At 40.2% G+C, this 15775-nt stretch overlaps 1 protein-coding gene across 1 annotated transcript in view; it reads right to left on the reverse strand.

Moving 5' to 3' along the window:
* Positions 1 to 477: 477 nt before the first annotated feature.
* ANGPT1 (angiopoietin 1) overlaps positions 478 to 15775 on the reverse strand; it is a 1835232-nt gene continuing 1819934 nt past the window's right edge. Inside the window, exon 9 of the mRNA XM_044065710.1 lies at positions 478 to 740. Within this exon, the coding sequence (XP_043921645.1) occupies positions 580 to 740 (161 nt within the window). The 3' untranslated portion in view covers positions 478 to 579. The remainder of the gene's footprint in view (positions 741 to 15775) is intronic.

The following is a 15775-nucleotide window of genomic DNA, read 5'->3' on the forward strand; positions in this document are numbered from 1 at the left end:
TAATCCTTTAAGACAATAACTCCAGAAAACATTAAATGTATGTCACTGATAGACCCTCTATTTTTTATTAAACACATATCATTAATACACCAAAAAGGATATAAAAACATCACTACGAAAATTAAGTATCTTCCTTTTCTGGTCCTTTTAATAAATCCAGTTTCATAAGGGTTATATTTTGAACATATAAAAGTAATAAATTCATTTACATCTGCACAGCTTTAAGCCCAGAGTAGGTAAGTAGCAAATGTTCTTTCCATTTCTGCAGCTTTGAACCCAGAGCAGACAAGTAGCAGTAAAGTGACAAAAAGTGCTGTGAAGGACAAAGTTTTTTTTCTTCCCTTTAGGTCACAGTTGTAACAGTTGTAACAGTCTATCTTGCACTGTATGTGGCAATGTTGTGGAAATGAAACACAGCCAGTCCAATCATGACAGCAGTTGTCTCTTAGTGAACTTCAAGATTTTGTTAGTTTCTAGAAGTTTCTATCGCTCTGGTTGTTGCTTATTTTGCTTTTCATTTAAAACGTGTTCCTGGCACAAGGACTACTGTTACTTTGTAGCTGCACTGTTCTCGTTCATTTAGAAGTCTGATGGTCTTATCATCATTCCTGATCCACGTAAAGAATAGCTTGGACCTTTAAAATAATGCCACTTTATTCCGTTAAGTTTTCCATGGTGTTGACCAGCAGTATAGTACATGCCATTAAGGTTAGAAGGTCCACATGCATCAAACCACCAACCTAAGGTAAAAATAAATAAATAATTGAACACATTTATATAGTGTCAGTCCAAATTATTCATATGCATTTTATAATAGACATAAAATGCTTGTCAGAAAAATAACTTGTTTTCAGTTTTACCATATTGTGTTATACTGTCTATGCTTTTCTAGTGACAATGATCTTCTGTGGACTTCATTAAAGAACATTTGTCACATTTTTAATGACCTGTCAGGCAAACTGCAAAGTATAAAGTATCTATAATACATACAAAAGTCAAGGTGTCTGAGACTACCTTCTTGGCTGTAGATTCGAAAATAAGAATTCTTCACAGTAAGTTTTGCAGTCCTAAATAATATCCCTCTTAACCCCATATATTTCAAGGAGGGTTTATTTAGTACTGTTAATATTTTAGTTTATGATGGTGCTCACAATCCTGTCTGTTATTTTGTCATGTCTTTTCTGGAGTTGGTATGTTACGCTTTCTACCATGACCAAACTGAGCAGCATATTCAGGTGTGTTTCTTATTAATGAACTAAATAGTAACATCAGTGCTACCTGTTCCCCTGAAGTAATGCATTTTACAAGATACCATTGTGTTTTTACTTTTCCCACCTGACCATCTGGCTTATTCTACTACAATACTGACCTTTTAGTTTTCTCATTTTATTTAATTGATGCAACAACCACTGTAGACAAGAATCAGACTATGGTGGGTGGTCCTCCTAAGGGTGTCTTTTGTTCTATCCTATACTCCTCTTGTACATCTCAGTAGCTGACCTTGAGTATGACATGCTATAGGTGGGAATGCTTATGCTGTATTATTCAGTCATGAAGGAGGGCCTTGCCACTGACAGCCCTATCTGTTTGAAATCAAATGATCCTCCTTGGTTTCCCAGTCTATAGTGTGGAGTCCCCTAGTAGGAAACATGTCATTGAGAGATACACACCCCCTTTCTGCTCCAAGCATAGATGACCCACACATCTCTTTTTCTACCTATTGTCACTGTTTCCTTCAATTCTCCAGGTCACCTAGATCTGAGACAATGCTTTGTTCCTCACTGCCATGAAGCCTGCTTTAAAATACATACAGTTGAAACTGTGGCTTCTTTGCCTGCTTCTTTTATATGGCATTTCAAACTTTATTTTATATTTTTATTACATATAATGACTAGATCACAGTATGAGTCAACTTCCATAATGTCCTTAATTCTCCAAGATAGTACTTAACTCTTGTAAACTAAAGCATCTAACTTTATCCATAATTAAATGAATGCTTTTTTGCTAATCACAAGTCATGTATATGATCTAAAGAAATATCAGCATAACTAACTTCAGTTTATACATTTATGTCAACTGTATAAACTGAAAACCTGCTTAGGCCTAATGCTAGGCATTGAACATATGATCAGATGGGTAATACTAAGCCTTGATAGTATATTAATCAGAACTCAGTTAACATCTCTTCGTGTAACTTTTGGGGTTATTGTGCCATTCACTGATTCCCCTTCTTGAGTTGGTCAATGCCAACTGTGGTGGTTAATACTATAGGACAGAAGAAAGAAGATTATGGTGCTCTACAGTCATTAATAAGAAATGAGGTCTTTAAATGGATCGAGTACAAGTTCACTACCTGGAAGTTATTTTCTTTTCTTACAGTGTGATACCATTGTGAGAAGGGAATAACAGGGGTCTGCACAGTAGGCAATGAAGCTACAATAAGAGATTATCAAATTACACCAGTCTACATGCCATTTGATTCAGAACTCCAATTTTCCAGTAATGTTGCTTCCAATGCAGTGAAAATCACGTGTAGGCATTTTCACCTTATGCCCTATTAATGTACATTCAAGCTACCATTTCAAAAGAATAAGAGAGTAGCAAGGGGCTAGTCTATTAATATTTCCCCATATATTACATTTATTACAGAATATAATTGGATCATTTCAATCTTAAGATTTCACTGATAAAGTTTATAATGCATGAAGATACTGCACTGTATTTCAATACAGGTGAATCTAAGGCACATGCAGGGTGGGTATAGAAATATAAGGAATGCACTAGAAGGAATGCCTTTTTATAACAGTTGAACCTGAAAAGGCTAGCACCATACAGCCTGGAAAAGATATGACCTGTTATAGCAGATGTTTACCTTGTTTTTTCAGTCAAAGCACTGGGCCACAGGTGAGTCTTCCCTAGGGCACTAAAGTACACTGAGAAAAATAGATTTGAAAGGGGTATGCTAAAATATCATCATAGGTTCATAGGTTCATAGGTAGGTACTAGGCTATCAGCCCTAGGGCCTATACAAGACTAGCCATAAGATTACCTGGCTATTGCTTCCTACAAATATTTATTTTCCTGGACCCCTGTCTAGCAGGGCTACTGATGTGATCCCTGGGGTGAATTTCTTATCTCCCATTCCAGTCATCAAGGTTCCTCTTGAAGAGGGCCATTGAGGTGCTCTGCCTGACATGTATGGGCAGCCTATTCCAGATTATGGGAACTCTCTGGGTCAGGAACATTTCCCTCCGGCATGTTCTATTCATCGTGATGACAAGGTTAAGATCCCTGGAGCATTTGGCTCGGAGGGATTGGGATTTCTTTAAGTGTAGCATGTCCAACAACTCTGGGTTTGACATGGCCTTGTATGTTAGGCAGAGATCGCCTCTGAGTAGGCGATATGTGACAGAGTATAGCTGGAGTTTCTTTAGATGGTCAGCATAAGGCATCTGCTTTAGGCCTGTGATTCTTTTTGTGAGGTATTTCTGCGGCCTTTCTAGTTGTTGCAGATGTCTTGAGAGGTACATACCAAATGGGGCATTGTATTCTATAATGCGTCTAATGAGGGATGAGTACAGAGGGACAATGACCTCCATTAAAAGCCCTTAGTGATGAGGTGTGCCACGTAGAAGGATTTTCTAACTGTTGTGGCTATGTGGTTATCAAAGGTGAGACCACTGTCCACCTGTGTCCTTAGGTCTCTGTAGTGTACTGCTGCCTATGTGATAGTTCACAGGTATGTGGTTTTTCCCAAAGGGGACAACTATACATTTTTTGGCATTTAGCTTGAACCCATGGCTCTGGCACCGGGTATCTGTTTTGGTAAGGCCCTTTTGTAGTATATCTACATCATTTGAGGATTCAGTAATGGCTCCCAGCTTGCAGTCATCTGTCATCTTTGTAAGCCAGAGTCCCTTAGTGTTAGCCTGTACTTCAGAGAAGTAGATGCCAAACAAGAGTGGCCCCAGGACAGAACCCTGTGGTACACCACTTGTCACTTGTCTGGAGCTGGATTTAGAGTTGGCTACATTTACAGTGTGTGTTCTGACAGTAAGCCAGTTTGTAACCCATCGAGTGACATAGGGATTAATGCCCAGCTTAGTAAGTTTATCTATGATTCCAGAGTGGGGGATAGTGTTGAAAGCCTTGGCAAAGTCCAAGTAGGCTGTGTGAACCATCTTATCCTCATCCATGGCTCTGGAGACTGATTCAAAGAAGTTGATCAGGTTCAGGAGGCAAGATCGGCCTTTCACGAACCCAAACTGGGTGGGGTCCAGGGCTTGAAGGTTGCCAATGTCTTTGTTTATAAGTTCCATGATAATACGCTCCATGGCCTTGCAGATCAGGCTCGTCAGACTGATGAGATAGTAATTTCCGGGATCTATAGTGGATCTCCCCTTGTGGAGTGGGATGATTGTAGCTGTGCGCCACTCTGTGGGCATGAAGCCTGAGGTGAGGCTATGATTAAACATGACACATAGGTGAGGTGCCAGTTAATTTTGCAGTTCATGCAGTACACAGCCCAGGATGTAGTCTGGTCCCATGGATGCTGTATTCTTGGCTTTGGAAAGTGCATTTTTTACCTGAGTGGCCGTGATTACCTGAATTTGGCATTCTTTCAGTATTGAGATAGGCCCTATAGAGGGTGAGATGTGGGTGAAGGAACTGAATCTGTCTGCCAGGATATTGGCAATATCCTTGGGATTAGTATATTTAGTGCCATTCTGTGGTAGCTCAGAGCAGTTCTGAGTATTGCCATTTAGATTCCTGACATAGCTATAAAATGCCTTGTGGTTGGTTGTCTTTGGAATCTTTAGCAATTTTGTTTTTGTAACTAGCTTTGGAAGATTTTATGAGGGATCTCAGCTTTCTAGTGAGGCTGGTGAGGGAGTTTTCTGAATCCTGGGTTCTTCCTCTTTTCTGCAACAGTTTCTTCCTTCTGTTGTACAGCTTGTTTATGGCAGGGGACCACCAGATTGGCTTCCTTTTTTTAAAGGACAGCGTCTTGGTTCTATTTGGGATGGCTAGGTCCATACACGAGTGAATGTGCTCGTACAGCACCTTAGTGTAGGATTCAGTTGAACTTCCAGTTCCCATCTGCATGGGTGTCATGAAGTTTGTTACTTCTGACTTGAGAAGCATGAAGTTGGCTTTGGAGAAGTTTTTTATGGAGGTTTCCCTAAAGGGGGTGGGGGGATGTGGATGTCAAGGGTGATTAGCTTATGGTCTGATCTGACGAACAAGGGGGTGACCACTGGTGTGGAGCATCGATCTCCCATGTTGGTAATGACCAGGTCTAGAATATTGGTACCCCTGGTGGGACTATGAATTAGTTGCTCTAGAGTGTTGAAATTTATGAATTCCAAGAACCGTTGTGCAAAGGTGTTTGTACCGGATTAGTTTTCCCAGTTAATGGCAGTGTAGTTGAAATCACCCAGTATTAGGGTGTTTGGTTGTATCTTAATATTTTCCAGTATGTTTAGAAAGGTGTAGTGAGAATCTTGTGGCTTCATGGGGGATCTGTAGCAAGCTACAATTTGTATTGCAGTCTTACCTAATGTTAGTTGCACCTGGAGAAGTTCAGATGCATTGTGTTGGGCAACCAGCCTGGAGGTGTGAATATCCTTGGTGAATATGGACACTTCTCCACCTTTAGTGTTTTGGTTCTGGTTTGGTGGTCGAAAAGTGTGGTATGAGGGTATGAGTTGTAGCCTGGTATTGCAGGGGTGCTCTCTGGAGCTTTGAACCAGGTCTCAGTTACTGCACAGATATCAATGTTCTCCATTTTTAGGAGAGCCGCGAGAGAGTGCATCTTGAGGTTTAGACTTCTAGCATTGAGTAGGATTACCTTCAGATTTTGCTTGCTTGTACCCAATATGGTGGTAGTTTTGTCCTTTGAACCTTGCCTAAAAAGGCACTATAGGGGTGGCAAGAGCCTTAGCCAGTAACCTGAATCCAAGGGGCAACAGGTTCAAACCATCTCTTGCAAAGCATTGTGGTTTGTCAATCATGTCGTCCGAGGCAGATGGACACTGGATCTCCTTTGAATGACACCAGAAGCTTAGCCAATTATTGAAGCCAATCATTTTGCCCTTAAAATGTGGTATCATTCTGGGCGATGGCAGGATGCTACTCAGGGCTAGGGTCATACCTGCCTGGGCTACATGATCCCGAATGCTCTTCCATGTCTCTTTTCATGTAGTCCAGGAGGTATGTCTCAAGTCATTCACTCCAACATGGACAATGACAGAGTCATATTTGTACCTGTTGTGGAGTGACTTGAGTGCATGCGTTATGTGGCAGATCCTGCCACCTGACAGACAACTAACTGTAATTTTCAACCTTGTTCAGCCTGGTGAGTGGGACATCAGTGTGCCTGACTATAGAGTCACCTATGACTAAAATGTTGGGTACGTTGTCTTGCCTTAGGTGCTGCTGTTGGGTGGCACACTGGTGTTATGAGTTATGTAACACTTTGGTTGTGTTTGGGAGTGGTGTTTGTTTGCGTTTCAGCTTTGGTGGTCCTTGTTGCTTGGGCAGGTTAATGTTAAGAGCCCATGCATATGTGGGTTTTGTGTTGCTGTGTGTGGGTTTTGGTGGTGTGGGTTTTGAAGGACTATGTGTTGTTTGAGGGGTTGTATGGGTGTTAGCCTTCTCCTCTTGACTGTCTAGCACAATCTTGGCTGGAGAGAGCTTTGCTTCCAGTTTGGCTATGTAAGTGCATCTCTCACAGGTTGTAGTATTTGGTGATAGGAGGAGAGGGTTGTCTGTGTACATGAGGCAATTATTGCATTGCCCCAGTGTGCCCAGATTCATCAGGTGGACAGGAGAAATCACCGGAAGCTGACCCTTGGACATGCATGTTTAGGTGCTTTCTTTGTGTAGCACAAGAGCTATTTTCCCTTACTTTTTGGCAAGGTGCTTGCAATTGTAGACTGTCTAGTGCCTTTGACTATTTACTCCTTATTACCAAGGGGAGGTGAGTGCTTGTAACAAATTAAGGTTTCCTACTGCTTTTTAGTGAGTTTTAGAGCAAGTACTAGCCACAGGACTGCTGATAAACTAGCTAGTTCTAAGGGACAATTTGAAGAGCAGATTTTCTGGCATCGGGAATAGTTTAACCTTAGCCCAGCAGTGCTGCGCAGTGTGCAAATGCGCACAAACGTGCGTATTTATGCCAGAAAGTTGAAAGGGATATAAATCAGCCCAAAATGGCCAATAAAATTGCAATTTCAGAGCTGGAAATCACTCCTCTAGTATTAGATAGGCAGTACAATGCTCCCACTCTCACTGCTAAGCAGTCGGACCTCCATGTACCACAGCAAGGTTTGGATAGCTCTGAACACTGAAACTAAAGTCCTGAAACCAGAAAAGCCTGGAAAGTGGACTATTCTAGTTAGAAAAGACAGGGAATTAGCAAACAAGATAGAATTTTTTTTTGGTTAAATCAGGATAAACAATGCATTTATACAGTAAATAAGCACAGAGAGGCTAATGCACTTGAGTGCATAGCCCAGAACAATAAATTCAATTAAAATTTTGCAAAATTAGAATTTGAAAATTTAAACTTTCACAAGCATACTTAAGTACACTGAAACAACTCGTATATTAAGATGTAATGGTCAGAATTGTTCTATGTGTCTTGGATTTTCTTGCTTCAAAGAAATGTTTAGAATGCATTCAATACTAAACTACTTACATTTTCCAGAATCTTTTTCCAAATGAATGCTAGGGTGTACCAATTCCTAGTGTTCTACATAGCAATTTAATTGCATAAATCTATTTTATTTGAACTCCATTTTGTTAAGCTTTCAGTGTCATGGTAAAGCTCCATACTCTTGATACAATGAGTAGCATTTTCACCTCACAGCAAGTGGGTTTTCAATTAATTTCTGGTCTCTGGTACCTTCTGTGTAAAGTCAGCATGTCCTTCCTGTGTTCTTCTTGGTATTCTTACTGGTATTCTCTGGGTAGAATGGTTTCCTTCCATATCCCAAAGAAGTGTATTGGCAACTCAAAATTGTCTATAGTTGTATGCATGACGTAGAAAGAAAGGCCTGTCAGTCTGTTTCCTTCCCAACTTGTCTAGTTAACCCTGTGGATAATGAAGGCTCTTCATGGCTTTGCTAGAGAAGTCTGAGGTGACTCAATTGCACTGGACAGATGAAAGGTACATACGCATACATCACAGTCTCACTTCAAATTTACACTTAAAACAAAAACATAATTATACTGTTAAACCTTATGCATACAAAAACAAAAACATAATTGCATAGTTAAACCTTACACATACATCACAGTCTCATATCAAATTTGCAGTTAAAACAAAAACATAATAGTATTGTTACACCTTACACATACATCACTGGCTCACTTCAAATTTACACTTAAAAAAACATAATTATTCTGTTACTTCTTATGCATACATTACAGTCTCACTTCAAATTTACACTTAAAACAAAAACATAATTATACTGTTGCACCTTATGCATACATCACAGTCTTAATTCAAATTTGCACTTAAAATAATAATTTGACTGTTATGCCTTGCACATACCTTACAGTATCACTTCATATTTACTCTTAAAACAGAAACATAATTTGACTGTTACACCTTATGCATACATCATAGTCTCACTTCAAATTTACACTTTAAACAAAAACATAACTGGACAGTTTCACCTCATGCATACATCACAATTTCACTTCAAATTTAAATTAAAAACAGATATAGCTTGTGTGTAGATCAATTTGTCCGGAGACACATTGTGTAGTTAGTATAGGGGATGGAGGTGGGGAGAGATCAAAGAATTGTTGGCAACAGGAGCATAAGGTAAGGAAGACTAGGGTGAGTTGATTAGGAAAGGGTTAAGTCTGAGGAGGAAGACATTTTGAAGAGGAAGTGATGTAAGCAGGGGAGGGGTTTGTTTTTTTGTTTTAGGATTAGGGAGGAGAGGGTTACTATGTTTCTGGCATGGGTTTGCTTTATTAATACTGTCCCACATCCAGGCAGCCAGGAGTTGATAGGCCTGGGAGTAGGTAGCTGCTGGGAAGGTAAGAAGTTTAGTTTTCATTCTAATTTGTAAGTATGAATTATTTTCTCTTAGTTGGTATGCAGATAGGCATATGACTATCTAATTCAATACATATATAAAAGAGAAAGACAATATGACTAATATAACAAAAAAGATCTGTTGGTTGAATATTTGTGGGACTTCAGTGGTGTGAGTTTCTTTGGTTTGTTAGGATGGGTAGGAAAGTGGTTGTAAGTATATCTAGATATGTGCCAGATTTGTGAGTGGTTTAAGAAAGGTTTTGGTAAAGTTGTAGTGAAATGCAGAGTTGACTTGTGCAGTGGTGTGCTGCTTGATTCTTGAAGAACAATTGGCAGATGTCTATGTTGTGGATGCAAACAACGTCCTTTCCTTTAATGGTTTACTGCTGCCAGTTTTTCTTGAGTGAGGCTTGTTATTGTTTGCAGATGCAGTTTTGATGCATGCTGTGGCAGTTGTGTACCACGGGGATTTGTGAATGATGGTTCCTTAGTCAGAGGGTTTATTTCTTGTGCTGGCTTCCTGTTAGCCTAGTGGTGATGAATACTACCTCAGAGAGGCAACATTATTGGTTCAGCTGGCCTATAGGAAAAAAAACAAAACCAAAAAAAAAAACAGAGGGTTAATGCTTAGAGATTGAGTTCCTATGGTGAAGAGTTTCACCTTCTCAGACCTCTACTGCATACTGTTAGTAGTAATGTTAGGTGGATCTGTAATAGGATGGCTAGGGTAAATTTTGGAAGGAAGGGGAGCAATAAGTGAGTGTATCCTTGGCTTTCCTTGTCGCATGCGGTGGGGCAGAGATGTGGGCAGCTCCAGTGTTCTTTTGAACCTGCAGGTGGTGTGTTTTTTATGAACTCCCAAGACAAGCTTACAGGGAATATATATATATATACATACATATATATATATATATATATATATATATATATATATATATATATATATATATATATATATATGTATATATATGTATATATATATATATATATATATATATATATATATATATATGTAATATAAAACAGAAAAAAATAAATAGCAGAGTTATGTGATTTCAGGTAGGCAATGTGCTGGTTGTATGGTAATCCAACTATGATTGACATTTGGGCTTGCAACCATGTGGTGGGTTGTCTGAGGGTGGTATGTCTATGAGATGGCTGAGATGGGCTAGTCCCTTAGCCAGTGGCTATGGAAGAAGTACCTTTCATGTTCCTTCAGGCTTACCTGTTTAATGTACAGGTAGGCAGTAGATATATATATATATATATATATATATATATATATATATATATATATATATATATATATATATGTGTGTGTGTGTGTATAAATATATGTATATGATTGCAGATCATTGAGCTGGGTGCATTCCATGATAAGGATTGCAGCACAGGTTTCATCTAAGTCACAGTTCTGGGGGACAACACTGGTGAAATAGAAAGGGATTTAACAGCTAGGTCTTCTTTTAGTCATACTCATGGTGTTAGAAACAAGGTAGTCTCATGCAGTGGCTGGCAGATGGCTACTCCTACAAGCATACCTCTCAACTGTCTAGATTTTTGCCTCATATTTTTGGTCTGATCCTCAAACTACTTGTGGTTTTCTGGCAAATCTTTGAGGATGAGGTCACTAAATTATGGCAGGTGTTTGAGTTTCAGACATAATATCCTTCAGAAAATACATGTGGATGCAAATTTTGTTATTCTGTCAACTTTCTAAGATTGTAAGAACATTTTTTTTAAATATGCTCCCAGTTTGGAGCTTTTCTCTCTCCATTATTTTTAGCTTTGTCCAGATTTCTTATGCTAAGAGGTTGAGAGGTATGCCTACAAGGGGCAACTAAATATATTAAAAGATAGAGAGAGAGGGAGAAAATATATGAATGCAAATATGTTTTGTTTGATTTCACTTGTCTTGAGTAATTTGTAGCAGTGTGTTGCAACTTACCAGACGGGAGGGGAGCTGGGGAAAGGGGTGCACTCTCTGGAACATAAAAGGTGGGGGGTGGGAATATAGCGAAGCCAAGAGCTCTGGGCATACATGAAATGAATAGGCAATGGATCATATTAGGGTTGGGGAAGTTAGGTTGTCAGGGTTGCAGGTAGGCTAAGAAAGAGGTTACACTAGAAGTAAAGGGGGGGCTGCTGAATTGGTAATATATTTAGTAATTGATGCTGTTTGTTTGCTTTTCAGAGGGCTGAGGTGAGATCTTTAAAGGAGTGATGGGTGCAGATAATGGCTTAGGTCAAAGAGTTCTTTAAGGAAGCGGAGACTCCATTGAAGATGATGGTGACCCCTTCAATAGTGCATCAGATGAGAAGTTGTAGGAAGCATAAATAGGCAGAGCAGCAGATGGCCAATTCTGCTGCAAAGTGAACCAGTAGGTTGTGGGCAGCAGGAGAAGAGGCCAGCAGAGCACTAGTGGTTGATCCCCAGCTGCCTACAGGTATTGGAGTGAAGGTGCAAGCTGGGATGGTGTCAGAAGTGGCATGGGTGGATAGAATTGGTGAAGTGTTGCAAGGTTTAGATGAGTCATATCATAACAGACTACAGTAATTACTCAGATATGAGGAATGGGTGCAGGATATGGAGATTCAGACGGGAGTGATAAGCCCTGGTTAGGAGGAAGTGGTTTTGGAGCTTGTGGCTGAGGATGCAGGGAGGTGGGTAAGCCAGTTCCTGGAGGAGAATGTATGTCAGTTTGGGGCATAGCAAGAAGACTGTTTGGCTACGCAATTGTTTTTGTCAGTAGCATCAGGGGGTCATTATTACCCAGCATATTATGATGGCAGTTAAGGAGAAGATTTGGGAAGAAGATTATGTTTATGTCTTTGATTTGATTGATGCAGATGGAGTGCAGAGATTGGTTGAGATAGAGGCCCCTGGGACAAAAGATTTGTTGACAGATTTAGTGAACTTACAGAGAAGGCGACAATGCAAATGTAGGGCATAAACCTAGATAACTGGACCCTAGGTTTTGTATACTACATGGTGGTAGTTTTGGAGAAGTACACATCATAGGCAGTACCCCTATTGGCATATTTCTTTACTATCCATGAGACTCAACTGTTGTGTGATGGCAATGCCTTGCTGTGGTAGGATCAGTAATTCTGTAAAAGGAAGGCTGTCCATAGGTTACTGTGGTGGGAGATAAGGCATGCAGATATTTGGTTGGCAACCATGTTGTATAGTGTAGGCGGTCAAGGCAGATCTTAGAGTTGGGTGAGATGCCAGGGAAGGGCTAGGCCTTTAATTGAGGCAGGTGTTCTTGGCCAGTATGTCAGTTTTCTCATGTCTTTTCTACCTGTGGAGGATCCCATGCAGCAGCAAAATGCTGGCATGGGGGGGGGGGGTGGCCAGGCAATGGCTGTGCCTCAGGGCAATGTTGGAAATATTATAGCCAGTAGTCTGGCAAGTTTTGGGTTTGGAATAATTTTCAAGGGCAAAGGGGAACTTTCCCTTTGGTGGGGTGCAAGAAAACAGACATGCACATTCACCCATTAATGTGTTAGCCTTAACTGTGTTACTTGAAGGTTTCCCAGAGTAGGACTAAGTGGCAGAACTGCTAAATGGTGTTAAAAGTGTTTTTTTTTTTTTTTTAGAAAAAAGTATGATGTGGGAAGAAGTGATGTTGTGTGTCAGAAATTGCAATCAGTTGGGGGAAAGAAGAAATTCAGCAGAGGTTAACAGATAAAGAGGTAGAGGTGGAGAGAGTTTTGGCCTGTTTGAAGAACCACCCTTTTAAGGTTTTTGGATTTTCCCTGTGGGGTAAGTGCCCAAGTAGAAGCCCAATGAATTTAGGTGGATTCATCATTTTTCATTTTCCAAAGAGGGAGGGGTTGATGATTACATTTCCAGGGCTGATGCTCAAATCCAATATTCCGTGATGGATGACATAGTAAGGATTATTAAGGATTTTGAGGATCCTTGGCTTGGGAAGCTCAACAGTGAAGCTGCTTTTAGGCTGTTGCCAATTAGGTATGACAACCTACCCTCTGCAACCCTAGTATGACCTGTTGCCTACTCAGCCCATGCATGCGCAGACCTCTTTATGGATGCAGTACCACCCACCCCGTGGTTTGGGGTGCTTTTGATTAGTAAATGTTATTTTCATATGGTCATCCTATGGGCTATGCTACTGCATGTTCTACATTTGAGAGGTTCAGTTCAGTGTTACAGTGGATTTGGCAGTAGTGGGTGACCAATCAAAAGGACATTCATAATTTACATGATTTTATATAGGTAGGTGAGGGACAGGATGGAGTGTTAGCAGGCTTGTTGGCTTTTACAGTAACATGTACTTAACTGGGAGTGTTGTTGGTGCAGGACAAGCTAGAGGGACTTAGTAAATTACTGAATTTTAATGATGGATGCAGCTCGAGGTCTGTATTTTTAACCTCAGGATAAGTTGGTGAAGTTGAAGGGTAAGATTGTGCTGATTATGGAGAGAGAAGATCAGGGTTAAGGAGGTGATGGAATTGATTGGTTTATTAAATTTTGCCTGTAGGGTGACTGGGCCAGGTAGAATATTCTACAGGTTGGTTGCCAATTTTTTGAGAGGGGAGAAAGCAAACATCATTGGGTGAGGGTCACTAAAGTGGTCAAGGAGAATTTGAATTTATGGTCAGTTTTTCTAGCCAGCTTTAATGGGGTTTCTTTTTAGTAGGAAGAGTGGATGGCACATTCTGAGCTTTGTTTTTATGGTTGCTGCTGGGGCACATGACATGGGGGATTATTTTGATGGTTAGTGGTTTGTGGCCAGATGGTCAGTGGCTTGGCCAGATGAATGGAGGAAGAACATTGCATTTTTAGAAGTTATACCCATTTGGGTGGCTTCAGTTGTTTGGAGTGAGAGAATGAGAAATAGGAGGGTGATGTTTTTATCTGACAATAAGGCGGTGGTGCAAGTTTTTGCCAGGTAGACAGCTAGATTTCCTTTAGTTTTGTTTTGTTCCCTGTAAGTTGGTGTTGCAGAGTCTGCTAATCAATTCTACTTTTCCAGTTAGGCATGTGCTGAGTCAGGAAAATCAATTAGCTGACAGCCCCTCCTGGTTTCAGTTTTGCAGGTTTGGTTTCTGTCATCAGAAGCAAAAATGGAACCTGTACCACTGTCAGAGGCAGTGTGGAGCATTGGAAGTCCATAGCTGGTTGGTTAATCCAGCAATCCTTGGCAGGCTCCACATGGAAAGCATATAATTCAGAGTTAGCTTCATTTTCTCCATTTGTTGGTCAATTGCTATTAAAAAAGAGGAAGTGGTTAGTGGTCTTAGTGATGTGATATATAGTGCACAGGTGGGGTCAGGATTAGGAAGTCACATCAATCAAGGTCCACCTATCAGATCTTAGTGCAGTGGCCAGACTGGAAGATGTGACAAAGGCCTGGGTTGTGGGAAGGATGATAAAAGGTTGGGAAAGCATCATTGGGCATAAGGAAGGTGGTCATTTTGCACCGACTAAGCAGGTTCTCAAAGTGTTGTTGTCCGTTGTGTCAGGAAGTTTGTCAGAATATACATTTTGGGCAGCACTGGTGGTATTTATGTACACTGTTTTTTTCAGAGTAGTTGAATTGTTAGGATGTATTTCTTGGATTTTGTGGCTTATATTTAGTTTGGAGAATACATTTGCACTATCAAGACTCAGGGTGACTACATGGATACGCTGCTGTGTTTTTGGTTTTTGAATTGTTAGGATCCCTGTTGTGGAAGGATGTTTGTATTATGGATTTGACTATGCTGATTTGGTTGCAATATTGAATGATGGATCAGGCAGGAAAGGGATATCAGATCAGATTGACTAGATGTATAGAACAGTTATTCTGTCCAGTAACGTGGGTTAAAGAGTTGCAGAGATTGTTTTGAGGAATGGCAAGTGATTTTTTTGTTTCATAACGTGGATGGGAAGGTGGTCTTGGTTGGGCAGTTTGTTAAAATGGTGAGGAAGGCCCTGGGTAGTGAAGGTATTGCAGCAGTCAGGTTTTTGCACATTATTTTTGGATTGGGACAACGTCTGATTTAGCAGAGGATGATAAATTCGTTGAAGTAATCAAAAAGGCAGGACGTTTGTCATCTAGAGCCTTTTTAGATTATATGAGATAATGTTTGACAGGTAGTAAGTTAATTAATCTTTTTTGCAGTTGCAAATATTGTCATTTTGGGTAGTGAAGTGAGTAGAGCAGTAATATGACCTGGAGGAAACATGTTGGTTCTCCTTTAAGGCAGGTAGAATGTTTAGTGGTAAGGATTTAGAGATTTCAGATAGCAGCATCATACAGATAAGCTTGATCAGATACATGCAATGTTACAGGTTCCTCACATCTGAGTAATTCACTTAGGAGGTAATGATTTGGGATGGGTCCCTAAAAGGAGGCTTGTAGTGTGGATCACTGGTGACTTGGTGATGATAAAACAGAACTGTCCAGGGATGATGATAGTCTGGTCAGACATTGTTCCAAGATTGGTTTGGAAGCTGGCTGATACATTTGTGGGTTTGGAAAAAGCTAGGCATTTTGTTAATCACATACTGGCCAGGACATTAGTGGAGCTAGGTTTTTGTTAATTAGGCACCATTTGATTAAATATGATTGTGTTAGTATGACATTAAGCTACATCAGTAACAGGTAAAGCAATACTTTGACTTTTAATAAGGGTGTAACAATCAAATTCTGTTTTTGTTTTAAGTGAAAATGTGAAGAGATACTGTGATGTATTTGTAAGGTG

This window comes from Protopterus annectens, chromosome 3.part0, assembly GCF_019279795.1.
Source record: "Protopterus annectens isolate FY-2018-M chromosome 3.part0, PAN1.0, whole genome shotgun sequence".
NCBI lineage: Eukaryota > Metazoa > Chordata > Ceratodontiformes > Protopteridae > Protopterus > Protopterus annectens.